A 14,827-nucleotide genomic window follows, 5' to 3' on the forward strand; every position below is an offset into this window, starting at 1 on the left:
AATCATTTCTAATGGATGCCCGTGCACGGATGAAGGGGCTAGGCTGATAAATGTTTGGCTGCATACAGGAGTCCCTGTCTGAAGGATGGATTTGAAGTTGAAGAGGTGACAGTGATGATGTGTTTGTGACCTCCTACCTTCCTCCTCACTGGAGTCTCTCTGTATATAGACGGGAGGCGCTGTGGAGGATGACCCCGCTGCCCCCGAGCTGCTCTTTGTGAAAATGCCACTGATGAACTTGAGCATCTTTCTGTCTTTAGCAGAGCCTCTTTGGCCCTGCTGTCCTTGCTGAGCTTCTCTTGCCAGGCCCAGGTCTTCAGAGAGGCTGTTCAGGTCACTGTTATCCAGCGTGCGGCTTTTGCCTTTGCGAGCCGGTTTGGGGGCCTGGGTAGGAGGTGCAGGTAGGGAGGTTGAGCCGCTCTTTAGCCTGTCCTTTCTGGGGATGTCTCTCATCACTGCAGCCATGCCACCTCCAATCTCCAGCTGTATTCCAGTTTGAGCCTCATCCTGCAGGTCCCGCCATCCTTCGGTCCTGCTCGCCTCGGCCCAGGAGGCCCTGCAGGGGCCTGGCGAGCGCGTCGTCACGCGGCAGTCCTTGCGATCGAGGCTCTGGGCTGAGGTAGGGCTGCGTTCTCTACCCTCCCGGGAGTCGCGGCCGCGGGTGGCCACGCTGCTGTGAGACTTGAGCAGGCTCACGGGCCGCTGTCCTGCAGGGCGGATAGGGAGGCTGGTCCTGGTTGGGGTGCGGCTGGGCTCGGCCACCTCCATAGGGGGTGTTGTGGTTAGAGATGGAGACCTGCATTGCTTTGCCTCTGGGCTGGAAAACGGCTTCTCGACTACGTCTGCTGACTTTGTCTTCTGAATCGTGACTCTCTCAGCAGGTAAGGGGATAGAGAGGTTGCATGGTGGCTTTTCAGCCACTTTACTGGGGACATTTGAGGGTAGTTTATCTGTCAGAGGGCTGAGGGATCTCCTCTCTCCTTCCTTGAGTTCATCAGTGCCCCCTTTCACAATGACAGCATCTTCAGCTCTTTGTGGTTCCCCTAAAACCACTCCAGCTCCATTTTCAGTCCGTGTGGAAGCTCCACCTTCAGCTTCCACTCTCTCATCTCCTGGTCTGGCCTCCACCTCCTTCCCCTGGTTGCTGTTCTTGGCCTCATCTCCATTCTCTTCCACAGCCTCTACCTTGACCAGGGTGAGGGAAATGAGGTAGGTGGTGCGTTGCTGCAGGGCGCCGCCTCCGCTCATGTGGTCAGGCTTCAGTAGACACACAGTAGATGAATGAAACCAGACAGAGCAACATGAGCAACTGACGCTTTTCCAGCGTGTTCGGATGTGAAACAATCTGACGACACGACAAGGACGAAAAACTTACACGGAGGAAGATTAAGTTTCTCCTCGGAAGACACAACAGCAGAGAGACTCTTGGGCTCATCCATCCCCCAAATCCCTCTTTCTTTGTTTCGGATTTTAATTTCCGTCACGGATTTCTTCTCTCACTCTAATTGTCATTTCTCTGTGATTCAAAAACAAAACCCACCCTTCCTGACAACCTTCAGGACCACTGTCAGTACAGTGGAAGCAGCTCTTTTGTTCCTAGAAAACACCCAATTAAAATGTATCCACAACACATGCATGCAGCCACTGAGACAAAAATATCTTCATTATGGTGTCTGATGCCTCATTCTTTATGGTAATCATTTACATGACCTTATTTTATGTGCAGCACTCCCTCAGCTTACATGTTGCTCTGTCCAACCGCTTCAAAAATCTTGATTCATTCGGAATAACAGCTGCCCTGCATCATACGTCATCAAGGATGTGCTGGAGAGCAGCTGTAAAGTGAAAAGGTGAAGTCTTTAAAGATTCATTAGCGTCACCCTAAAGCAGCATGGCACAGTAACCTCCAGAGCTGAATGCAGTCCAGTCCAAATCATGGGCTCTCATTGCACACCTCACATGCGTGTTGACAGCAGCATCCATTCAGAGAGCGCGGCGGCAAAAAAGCAAGCAGCCTCACGGAGACGCACAGGAAGGACACCGATGAGGGCTGGAGGGGATCGGGAGCAGAAGCCAGGAGAAGATGGATGGAATTCTGGGGAAATGCATGACCGAGCGAGGGCGCGTCCGGCCATCACGCCCCTCTCTCTGTCTCCTGGGCAGCCAGTGTCCTGTGAGCGCATCAGGCGCCAAGCACAAGTGGAGACGCTGAGGCGAGTCACAGCTCCTCGACTGCCTGTGAAGCCTTCTGACAGAGACACCGTCGCACAGGTTCAGCGAGTCCAAATCGCATCACGTACACACACACACACACACATGCAACGCACCCTCACACATGCACAGCTCTTCTCTCTCGCACTCTGCGTTTCTCTCTCCTTTCCGCTCACTGATAGGAATCTCTGATGTCCCTCCCTCTACATGCCCCTCCTTGTTCCAATAGGCGATCCATACAATGCAGAGCGATCCTGCTTCTCCTTCCTTGCTTTTCCCTCCTCTATTTTCTCTCCCTCTGCTTTTCCTGCTGCTCCTCTCAGACAGTGCAGGGTCCCTGCTTTTTTACGGCTCATCCCCATCCCCTCCCTTCCATCTTTCTCCCTGTATGCCAGAGAGGATGAGGAGGGGGTGAGAGGCAGGGACTGGTGGTAAATCATCAATGCACACACACACAAACTGGACCTGCTAAATGAGGGGAGGCTGCAGTAGAAGAGATCAGTGGTAAGGAGAGGCAAGTGTGCAGGGTTCAGCCAAGAATGACAAAGAGTGGGAAAAGGATGTGTGTTTGTGGGCTGGGTGTGTTTTCCAAGTGCCAGAAAATCTTCATCAAGATCATTCAGCTGTCTATTTATGTGAATGTGCGTGTGTGTGTGTGTGTGTGTGTGTGTGTGTGTGTGTGTGTGTGTGTGTGTGTGTGTGTGTGTGTGTGTGTGTGTGTGTGTGTGGGGCTTCGTGTAGCTCCTCCTCAGTAGGAGGCTTGGCTTGTTTGTTGCTAAGGTGTTACAATCTTCCTGGCTCTGGTGGCACAATCATCTCCTCCATGTCCTTCCTCCTCCTCCTCCTCCTTCTTTCCCTCTGTACATCCTTTATCACAATTGCTCCCTGGATATAAAAAACAGTCTTTGTGAACATGTGTGTGTCCATGTGTGTGTGTGTGGGTGAAAGAGATTTCCTGTGAGTGTATTGATCTGCAGTGTATTGCCTTTTACGGCGTGTGTTCATTAGCAGAAGTGGGTGGGCTCACAGCATGAGAGGATAAGAGGGTATTGGACATCAATTTTTGAACCGCAGAGTGGAAAATATGACCAGAATAATTAATCACACATGTTTTATTCGCATTTTTTTCATGTGATGAAAAGATTTTCTTTGTGTTTTAAGATACAGGAAATCGCCTGTGAGTGAAACTTGTGCACAAACAGCACGTGGAAAAAAGACTTGTCTGCTGTTTTCATAATTACACCTTCACTGTTCGGAAACTAGTGCAAAAATGCAAGAACATCTGAATGAAATGCCATATATAATAAAATAATTGGTTTTTAAAACTTTCAAACATTCACTCTAATGACAGAAAATTCACACATTTGAGGAGATTGAAAGATAGATTTTTGTCATTGTTCTCCTTCAAAACTGGAATTTAATATTAAAATAGTGGCTGATTGATCTTAATCTCGCCGGCTAAGACAAAAGCGCAAGAGGAACTGCTGCAATTATGCTGTGTGCAACACCAGAAGCACTGCAGCAAACATGATTACACATCCATCTCGTGAGTTATTACCGGGTGTAATTTTGTGTTAATTACTCTCTGACTTAAAAAAAAAAAAAAGTGAAATCAGAGGATGTCTCCCGGCACGGTTGCACCACTCTCAACCTCCCACCATCATCCCATAATACAGGATGTGACTGTCCACCTGCTCAGCCCGCTCCCCCTCCCTTCCACAGTCAGCGAGAGGGCAATAACTACTCGCGCTGAATACAAAGGACCTCTGACAACCAGCCTTTGGCTCAAGGGGAAAACACACGACCTGAGAGGAGCAGCGGCCGATGAATCAAAACCTCAGACAGGAAGATCAAGCTGAGCTGCTTTTTAAATGACACACACACACACACACACACACACACACACACACACACACACACACACACACCGAGTTGTGACATTATGTGAGTGTAAAATCCATTTTTAACAAGTGCGAGCAGGGACACGACACGAAAGTGCAGGCTGGGGTGCTGCAGTTGGTGAATCTCATTATTGGGAAAAAGACACCCACATGTAAAACCAAATTAGGCAGACACACATAAATACTGTCACTGGCATGCATGCAGACAAAGCTACCCCCAGACAAACACATACACACTGACACTCATGCAGCGGGTGCTGTCAGATGGACAGTGGCCAAGGGCAGTGGTCATGCTGGGTGATTTTTTATTTCTCCTTCACTATGAGCTGCCCTCACTCTCTTCCCCCCACCTCAGCCTCTCGCTCTGCTGCCGTGCTGCAGTGAACACCAGTCAGATTCACATTTAAATGTCTTCATTTAGCTCCCAGGAGCACCTTTTTCTTACGCCTCGCCTCTGCCTTTTTTCAGCCTTTTCCTTGGCACACAGTCAGTCGACCACGTCCCACTCGCTCATTAAGTCCAAACGAGCGGTGGCTCTCTTTTTAGCAGCAGTGAACTCTCACACTCACAGATCCAGGCCCCCGCCGAGGATACGCTCACTACAGCGCCAACACTCCAGCAGCCTAATTACACAGAAAATTCAGCTGAATGTTTTTAGAGGTAGGGGATGCCTCTGAGAGTGTGTCAAAATCTGCCAGGCCCTAAAAAGACCTCAAAGCTCAAAAGAATCCATCAGGGAGCCTACTGACCTTCAGTTCACAGACGAGCAGAGCAACAGGCTAGCATGTAACCCCGTTAGCTCATCATCAGTGACCCAAATGACAATGGAAACCACCTAAAAACTGTGGGATTGCTGTTTTTTGCACATCTTGTTGAGCTGTTACGTGACAAACAAACAAAACGTTAACAGCTGTGTTTCACTTAGTTGAATGGGCGAAATGACACGCCATGTTGCTCAAATGCATTTTCCCCAAGTTTTTCCATACTTTTAAAGTGAACAAAGATCCGATTGTCTTAGATGAGTTATTTTACAGAAAATAAAAAAGTGTGCATAATTGAGATTTGCTCTGAATAAAGCAGTGGTTGTGATTTTTTCTTTTTCATTAGAGGGAAAAAATGATAATAATGTGAACCCGACTGCACCTCCTCTTGGATCTGTTTTCAGGCATCAGAAAATCTATCTGGTTGTGTTGTGTTGATACAATGGATTAAGCAAACGGCTTTCACCTAATAGGGTGGAGTTTCAATCCTACATGAAACAAAATTAGGAGACGAATCTTTTATTTATTGTGACACACCTGGACAGGACTCTGCTTTTCTGGAAGGAGATGCATGAAGAAAAAGGAGGAGGAGATCTGCTTGGGTTTGTATTTTGGCCTTTTCTAGATTTCTGCTTAGTTTAGCTTTAATCATATGAGAAAGATAAGAACAGTGACCAAAGAAATGTAAGATTCTGAAACTTGAAGCAACGACACGAAAAAGACCTGTGAGCAAGAAAAAATGGGCGAACCCCAAGTTAAACGTCTCTCAACTCTGAGGTGATGACCAAGGTTAGCAAATGATAGCTATGATTGACTTGAGAGGTTGAATTCATTAGGTCAGTTAATCCCAAAGTGCATTCTCTGGCCCCCTTGTGGACCATGAAGGTACTGCAGATAGGCCTTGACTAGCGATTTACAATAAAGGAATTAAACATTTCTATTTTCAGTTAACTGAAAATCTTAATTCTTATTACAAAATTCATTTTTGTAGGCTAAATTAAACGATAATTTTGGCTTAAATCTAATGGATAAAATTCATTGGGACTGGCTCTAATACTTAATGATGATTAATGTATTCATTAATGTAATACTTAATGCTAAAGAAAACTATAGATGCATAGAATTCATACTCAGACCGGAAAAAAAACCTCTAACCTTAAAGCAAGGATCTGTTAATTAGTAAGTTAATGCTATTTCAAAATGACAAGGTCAGTTCATATATATATATATATATATATATAATATGTATATATATATATATATATATATATATATATATATATATATATATATATATATATATATATATATATATAAAATAGTCTCAGCCATTCCCATTATAATGGTGATCTGTTGTTCGTCTTTAAGTACAAGCTATGGATGGAACTGTTAACAGCTTGGCCTTATAAAAAGAGGTCAGTGAACTAAACTATGTACGTTGTTTAATATCAAAATATCCTTTAAAACATTGCCTCTCACAGTCAGTCTGTGGGCCTGTGGGAAGCAAAGAGAGACTGATACTACTCGCATACTACTGCACATTTCATTCATCCACAGCTGCACAGGATGACACCATGTGAGCGTTTCCTTTCATCTTGAAACTCCTCTAGCTGTCACAGCAGACTAAACAGTTCACCACACTGCTAGTTAACGGTAAATTTCTCATTAGTTCATTTTTCCACTTTTGTTTTCGACTCAGTCCGTTTCCGAGGAGTGTTGAGTTCCTCCTGTTTAGTCCACGGATGTTTAGTTTGATTTTAAGTTTTTTCAGTGTGAGTTTGCGGTTCATCAGAGGAAGATCTAAAAAGAATTGGTATCAAAATCAAAACTATGCTCAGTGAAAATATGAGACCCAAACTATATATCAAGCCTCTTCATGTTTGTTATACTTCTAAAATTATATTAACTGGCCAAAACTAGAACTAAAGATGTTTCCTCTTTTTCTTTTAAAACCTGTTTTACTCAACTGGCAACATAAACCACCGTCATCTGAACAGAGGACTAACTGAAAGTGTTTGATGTGTGTGTTTTTCGCAGTCACACAGAAGCAATGACTCAGTGATCAAAGCTTTGAGAGTCCATCACGTCCTTCACAGGTAGTGAGAAGCAGGGTACACAGTGGACCGGTCATCGGCCAATTACACTGATTTAAAAATAACCTTTAACCTAAATGCTGGTCTTATGTGTAGTAGGCACCGAGGTGGGGCAGAAAGTAACATCAAAGTGTGGGAATCACAGAAAATGTGTTTTCAGGAAATTGCATTACTACTCCTGTTGTTTGTGACGCCACTAGTGTTAAACAGAAACGGAAATCAGTGGAAAGCATCTCAGCAAGTTCTCTGAATCTTAACTAATAACAAAGTGTGAAGGTATTGTGCCTTTAAAGAGTCACATATAGTAAGAGCAGGCTGACTTAACTTCCACATTAAGTCAGACTTTTTGCTTAAGATGTCTGAGGCTCCTAATCATCAGTTTTATAAATGTGTGGTTAGTTAAATTTGACCTTTTCTTTAGGATTTACTTCATTACATGAAAGGAAATGGAAACATGAACGTGTTTGGTTTCTGATTGCTGTTTCTTAAATATGCAGTGGTTATGCTAGCTGAGATTAAGATGAGCTGTGTGTTTGCCATGCACTAAATTGACCTTGCCCTACTTTGCACCACTTATATAGTGAGTACAATTAATTGGCATACTTAAATGTGCTTTAAGTATTTATTGAGCACTTTGAGCCAACTGTTGTTGTGAATTGGCACTATACACATAAAAACTGAAGTGAACTGAACTGACAATGCAACATCAAATTGTGAAGCCGGGTCCTTTCCACGCAGCAGTGACAAAAGCTTTTTTGTGCTCTTGTTCCTTTAACTTAAACATACAATTTTAGTACTTCCCCTACTTTTACATCTCACTTACTGTGCACTACCTTTCCACAGAAATCTGAAAACAAAATCACAGGTAGATCAACAGTAACTCGTGTCACATTAACAAGAAAAGGTGGGAAGTAGGATGAGGAAATGATGTAAAACTGATCAGCGTTACATGTAAGGCCCTGTTTATTTGAAAGGAAGTGGCTTTGAGGGCAGTTGCAGATTGGCAGAAAGGAAGTAGGCCGCACAGCAGGTTTTATGCTGCTGCCATGGCGATGGCTGCTGAGGTGGTGTCGCCATTGGTTGCCCATGTCCAGAGCCTGGCTGATAAATAAATGCCAGTACACACCTGCAGCAACGTGGTAAATGTTTTCCTTCACAGTAAAACGATAATGGAAATGAGCCTCTCTTCCACTGAAGAGTCACACCGACTGACACAGGAAGTGAAGGGGAAGATATAAATCACCTAAACTGTCTTGTTCTCACCCACCATAGCATTAAAACTTATCATTTGTAAGCTGTTTTCCCATGTTAACACGCCAAGAATAACACTAAAATGAATATCCTGTTATTGTGACAACAGCTTTTGCAGTTTACAGGTAAAGGTCAATCACAAAGAGCAGCCAAGCTTAAGAAAGAGGAGCTTACCTTGAATACTGTGGAGGTAAACTTTAAGGCCTGAGCGCAGCTGTTGATCCCCCACCCTTTCAAACTGCTTGGCCAGTCTGTTGATTGCAGTCTGAAGGGAATCATGCCTCTTGATCTCTGCTTTTATTGCAGCGGAGTTCACCGTTTTGCTGTTGCTGGTCATCCTGACACATGGATCGGTGGTAAAGTGAAGCAAACAGCTGCTTCAGCCCATTTGAACTCCTGGCTGTTTGTTCCACAAGAAGAGCTCCAGACGCACAGATGGAGCAGAAACAAGAAGCAAAGGCGGCTCGGGGTGTCTCTCTTTCACTCGCTCTCTCTCGCTCTGTCTTTCTAGACCACAAAGTCGGATCACGACAATGCACGTCTCAGTTTCCTCTGCAGGTTTGAACTGAACTGAATTCACTTCCTTATTTCAAATCTTCACTGTGAGGCGGCTCTAAGTGCTGTCATTTCACACGACAGAAAAGGCGTCTGAAGCGTCCATGTAACTCACATAACACCTTAACTGTTACTACCAAGGAAAGAATATTATAAAGCATGATAATCTGAGACACAGTTTGTTATCACAGTTTGTGTTAGTCACATATTGAACCTACATTAGAGGACTCTGTGTTTTAATAGTTAAATATGTCACTGTTTTGCAGACTGGCTGGCATCTGAGCAAATATCCACTGCTGTCAGACATGCTGGTCACGTGCACAGGATCTCACCATAACCAGATTTTTGCCCAATCTTTGCAGCAGCTTTGTAGCACTGATGTTGTTGTTTGGTGCATACAGTATTTGTACTGTTCTCTAATTAGAGAGCAATACAGAAAAGCTGTACCATGCATTTGTTACTTACAGGCTTTATTAACAGGACACCCTAAAAGCTCCCTGAAAAGCCTTCAGCGGATCCAAAATGCTGTAGAGAGATAGCTAACAGGGACCAGAAAGAAGGATCATATTTCTCTCTTATTAGCTTCTCTTCACTGGCTCCTTGTTAAGGTTGGAATTGAATTTAAAATCCTTCTTCTCACGTACAAAGTCCTGAATCATCGTGTCTCATGTCTCATAACATTATATTATCACAAAAGAGCACTTTGCTCTCAGGGTGCAGGCTTACTTTCATTTTGTGAAGCTTTGAAAAGCAGAATGGGAGGCAGCGTCTTCACCTGTGAGACCCCTCTCCTGTACAACCAGCTCCCACTTTAAGCCTACTCTCTCTACTTTTTGGCTTAAAACTTTTTATTTATCAATTTTCTTGAATTTATCAAATTCAGGGTTGCGAGGAGGCTGGAGCCTATTCCAGCTGTCATAGTGTGAAAGGCAGGGTACAAGCTGGGAGGATGCTGAGACAGTAAACAGGCTGGAAACATCCACACCTAGAGAAATGCCAGTTAACCTAACCCATACATATCTTTGGACTGTGGAAGGAAGCCAGTGGACCTAATGACAACACTTGCAAGCATGTGGAGAACATGCAAACTCTGCACAGAAAGTCCCCGGCCAGCCGGTGGAGTCAAACCCAGGAAATTCTTACTTTGATTTGACAGAACTAACAACTGCCAAGATCACCACAAAATAAGAACGAATGATCTGTGATGCTCTGTAGTGGCTCCTCAGGGCCAAGAGATTCTGCTATGAGGGAGGATTACAAATAGGAAAAGAGGGAGGGAGAAATGGGTGGGGCAAGTACACATTTTGAGGCCTATGAGAGGTAGGTGTGTGTTTGAACTTAAGATCAGTTATTTCCAGTGTACAGCCAACAGGTGATTCTTAACCATCCCTATGGGCTCAGACTACTTGACCATGTAATGCAATGATTTACCTTTAGGGGTTGTGCTAAAGTCGGGGCATCCTGGAACGTTTCCTCTCTTCAAAATCGTGGTTTCATGGGTCAGAAATTAGCTTTAGCAGGGCAATAAAGGGAACAGTGTTGCTCTCCTTGCACATCACTGTCAATATCAATTCATATTACTCACAGCTTATATCCAGATTATATGCATTCCTATATATATTAGTAGACACAGAAAGCTTTTGTGCTATCTATTGGTGCAAAATATATTTTTAAAGACAGACTCGTCCTCACAGGCCTCACAGTGTTTTTTACCCTTAAAACATTATTACAGTCAGGACCAAACTGTTAGCTTCTTCACAGTCTTTGAATCTTGTGTTTCACTACGTTGGTCATATCATCATGGGGCAGTTGTACCTCTTAATTGCCCGTTTATGCAAGCAGGAAGGTCTGTCAACTGCTTGTCTACCGTCTCCTGTGGTTTGTGTTTAGTCCTGTTTGTCGTACGTCTGTTTTTATGCTCTTCTTTTTTGTCTTCTCTTTCTCTTAATCCCCCAGCCTGTCACGGATGGCTTCCCCTCCCAGAGCCTGGTCCTTCTGGAGATGTCTTCCAGCTAAAAGAAAAGCTTTTTTTTAACCCCACTGTCACCAAGTGTTTGGTCATTTGGCATGAATGGATTTTTGAGTTTCTAGCTATAATGTTCAGCATCTTCACCTTATAATATAAAGTGCCTGCATGAATAAAATTAAACTGATATTAAATATGAAAATATCTTTGAGCCTATCATTATTACAGAGTTTGCTCACATTATGTAAGTGTACTGGATCCTTACAGGTGATCTTTTTAGCAACAATGGTCTCATTTATGGAAAATCTCTGGCCACAACCAGAGGACAGAATAGGTTTTCTGTACTTTTTTACCTTCAGTATAGGGACACTGTTACTCAATCGATTTCAGATTAAGATTCGGTTTTATTGTCACATCACAGATTAACAAAAGTAAAAAAGTGGGTGAAAAAACTCTGGAATAGCAGATCACAATAAAAAGAAACACACCAAGACACCATTAGATACAAAAATATTGGAGCATGTCTGGCAATAGACAACTAATTAAAATAAATAAATAAAAAGGTCATAATGTGTTCAGAAGCCTGATAGTGGTTGGAACATTGCTCTTTTGCATCCTCCCCATGTGACTGAAGATGTTCACTCATGATCCGGTGGCAGGTTTACAAAATTCTCAAGCTTTTTATATAAAAAGTGAATCTTGCTTCCTTAGAAAGGAAGCCAGTGCCAAAATGCTTAGTCCTGTAGTTTTTCTAATGGTCAACAGGGGGCAACACTTGCTCCAAAAAGAAGTCCATCGAAAAGTGGCTCTTGGCTCACTTGACTTGTAACCTGAGTAAACGCCGTATTGATTGATCGATTGGTTCAGTTGCTGGTTTGAAGTCTTACTGAATAAAGTGTAGTATAAGTATTAACTGGAAATCATCTCCTCTTTATTGTTTTTGCTTGTCGTTTACAATGGATTATCTTTATACCGCCCCTATTTTCCTTTGTCACACCAACCCTCTGCACATCCTCATTCACTTCATCCATGAATCTTCTCTGAGGCTTTCCTGTTTTTCTCCTGCCTGGCATTTACTTCTTCAAATTTTGTCTCCAAACTGATCAAACTGAAAGTTTGTCTGATGTACTCATTTCTAATCCTGTCTCTCTTGGTAACTCCCAATGAAAATCTTCACATGCTTAAGATTACCCCTGTTTCATTTCACTTCCTATCTACACAATGTTAATACAGTTTGGATCCACTGGCGATGCTTCTGGCCTTATTTCCCTTCCACCTGATCTCCTGTGCAGGCAACACATACATATGTTCCCTTTTCTGTTGCACTACGGACATTTAAAACCCTACTCTCAGACCCACATGCCTACCTTTCCTTCTCTCTTTGCTTCTGAATACACCTTCCCTCTCTCCTCCTCACCCTCCTCTGGCTTCAGTAGCATAGTTTCTACCTGTGTCTTGCTAGAATAGAATAGAATAGAATAGAATAGAATAGAATAGAATAGAATTCAACTTTATTGTCATGTCACAGGTACAAGGGAACGAAATGCAGTTTGCATCCATCCAGAAGTGCTTTAGCCATGATATAGATATATTACAATATATATTAGCAATAATATAGACAGAAATGGGTCTGTTGTAGGTATGAGGGTACAAAATATGGGTCTATTATGGGTATGTTATAATGTACACGGTATGAAGGTACCATGTACATTATATGCTATAACTATAAGTATGTGCAGGCTGTAGTGGTGTACAAGCTATGTAGAGGCCATGAACAGGATATAAATATGAAAAACTATACAGAAATGTGAACTATGCAAGTTATAAACAGTTGTAGAATTAAAATTATCGTATTGTACAGAATGATTATTTATACAGAATTATACAGTAGTGCAGGTAAGATAAGTGAAATATGTGGATAATTTCTAAAGAGGCTATATAAAGTGCTAGTGGTTGTGAGTGGTGGTTCAGTCCATGTTATTATTGTGTGTATGAGGGTACAGTTGTCCATTATTTGTTTTTGTCCATTGTGGGTGTGTGTATGTCCTGTCCATGTGTTTAATGTGGGTCAGATGTCAGGAGGCAGAGTTCAGGAGTCTGACAGCTGTGGGGAAGAAGCTGTTCCGGTACCTGGTGGTCTTAGTCTGGAGGCTCCTGTAGCGCCTCCCAGAGGGCAGGAGGGTGAAGAGTCCATGTGATGGGTGACTGGGGTCTTTGATGATTTTCCCAGCCCTTTTCAGACACCGCTTCCTGTAGATGTCTTTTATGGCAGGAAGTGGTGCTCCGGCGATGCGCTGGGCAGTTTTCACAACTCTCTGCAACGCCTTCCGGTCCGAGGCAGAGCAGTTCCCGTACCAAACTGTTATACAGTTGGTCAGGATGCTCTCGATGGTGCAGCAATAGAAGTTCACCAGGATGTCTGAGGACAGGTGGTTCTTCCTCAGAGTCCTCAAGAGGAAGAGGCGCTGGTGAGCCTTCTTGACCCGCTTGGAGCAGTTGGTCGTGCAGATGAGATCCTCGGAGATGTGGACTCCCAGGAACTTGAAGCTGCTCACACGCTCCACAGCCGTCCCCTTAATGTGGATGGGTGGATGTGGGTCAGCATTCCTCCTGTAGTCCACAATGAGCTCCTTGGTCTTCTCAGTGTTAATCAGCAGGTTGTTTGTGTCGCACCACTCAGCCAGACGATCCACCTCCTCCCTGTAGGCGGCCTCATCGTTGTCACTGATGAGGCCAATCACCGTGGTGTCATCTGCAAACTTAATGATGGTGTTGGAACCATCAGCAGGTCTGCAGTCGTGGGTGAAGAGGGAGTAAAGGAAAGGGCTCATCACACAGCCTTGTGGTACACCGGTGTTCATTGTGATTGTAGATGAGCAGCGGTTATCCAGCCGGACATGTTTCGGGGCAGTTGGTCAGGAAGTCCAGTAACCATTTGCACATGAGGGAACTGATGCCCAGGTCTGTCAGTTTCCTGATGAGTTGTGAGGGGTGGATTGCATTGAACGCTAAACTGAAGTCTATAAACAGCACTCTGGTGAGGGGTTGTTGTTGTCCAGGTGTGAGAGGACAGAGTGCAGTGCGATGGAGACTGCATCCTCTGCGCTCCTGTCCTGACAGTATGCGAATTGGTGGGGGTCCAGGGTGGGGGGGAGACAGGATTTGAAGTGTGCTCTAAGCACTTTGTGATGATGGGAGTGAGGGCCAGAGATGGGCAGTAATCTGTAATCCGACTACTTTTTTCAATTAACGAGTAAAGGGATTACTATTGCAAAAACGGTAATTAGATTACTGTTACTTTCCCGTGAGCACGCTGCGTTACTGCGTTACTAAAACCGTGATTTTTTTGCGAGAGTGTCTCATGACAATGACGTAAGCGAGTGCGACGTTCGTGGCAACAGCTGTGTGCAGATCAACAATGGATAATATATCGAGTGCGGGAGAGAGTATGAGCGTGCAGCGTTTAAAGCGTGACAGTACTGACCTTACTTTGAGTTTGATTCCGTAAAAAGTGACAAAAACATTGCTGTCCGCTGTTCACTGCGTGGGAAGAAAACTTCTTTTTACAGCGAAAAAAAAACCCCTTAACTTCCGAGCAAGCACCGAGTACAATAACCACGGAATGGGAAATTCACAGACAAACTCGCGGATTCTTCCACTGACCGCTGCGGCACACCTGCACCAGGGCAAACATCCGCCTGCTATACAGGTGAAAACAGAGCAACAGGACCGCTGAGTCTTTGATTTTGTTTATTTTCTGCTGTGTTTCACTTACATTTATTTGAAAGACGTAAACACAAAAACTATTTTATTTTATGTGCTGGAATGTGCAGAAAATAGGTTTAAATGTTAAACAAATTTCTTCCAGTCAGAGAATGTTGCATATAATTAAATTTTTGCTTGATACATAAAGTAAAAGATTAAAACTAATAAAACAAGTTTTAAAAATAGACTTTTCCATTTGATTACATTTTGTATGATAGATTATGCAGAAAAAGTAAAATTGGGCTGAAAGATGTACTGCTTTATCACCTATTCAGGTTGTAAATCGTGTTTTTAAAAAGTAACTAAGTAACTAAGTAATTAATT

The 14,827-nt window shown here is 43.6% G+C and overlaps 1 protein-coding gene and 1 long non-coding RNA gene across 6 annotated transcripts in view; one reads left to right on the top strand and one right to left on the bottom strand.

Annotated features, from left to right (window-relative positions):
• The window catches only part of agap2 (ArfGAP with GTPase domain, ankyrin repeat and PH domain 2), a 33,955-nt gene extending 25,290 nt beyond the window's left edge, over positions 1-8,665 (bottom strand). For 3 of the 5 annotated variants that reach the window (XM_026154102.2, XM_026154101.2, XM_026154100.2), the window contains exons 1-2: positions 1,376-2,544; positions 138-1,257 (exon numbers count right to left, since the gene is read on the bottom strand). In XM_026154102.2, the coding sequence (XP_026009887.1) occupies positions 138-1,257; positions 1,376-1,435 (1,180 nt within the window). In that variant the 5' untranslated portion in view covers positions 1,436-2,544. Of the gene's footprint in view, positions 1-137; positions 1,258-1,375; positions 2,545-8,391 lie in introns of those variants that run through there. The other 2 variants (XM_026154103.2, XM_026154104.2) reach the window with 1 other exon arrangement.
• LOC145422870 (uncharacterized) lies at positions 5,262-10,937 on the top strand. Its single transcript, XR_013904076.1, has 3 exons — positions 5,262-5,475; positions 8,524-8,775; positions 10,729-10,937. It is a non-coding gene; the product is annotated as an uncharacterized LOC145422870 (long non-coding RNA).
• The last annotated feature ends 3,890 nt before the right edge of the window (positions 10,938-14,827 follow it).

Source organism: Astatotilapia calliptera, chromosome 20, assembly GCF_964374335.1.
Source record: "Astatotilapia calliptera chromosome 20, fAstCal68.1, whole genome shotgun sequence".
Lineage (NCBI taxonomy): Eukaryota > Metazoa > Chordata > Actinopteri > Cichliformes > Cichlidae > Astatotilapia > Astatotilapia calliptera.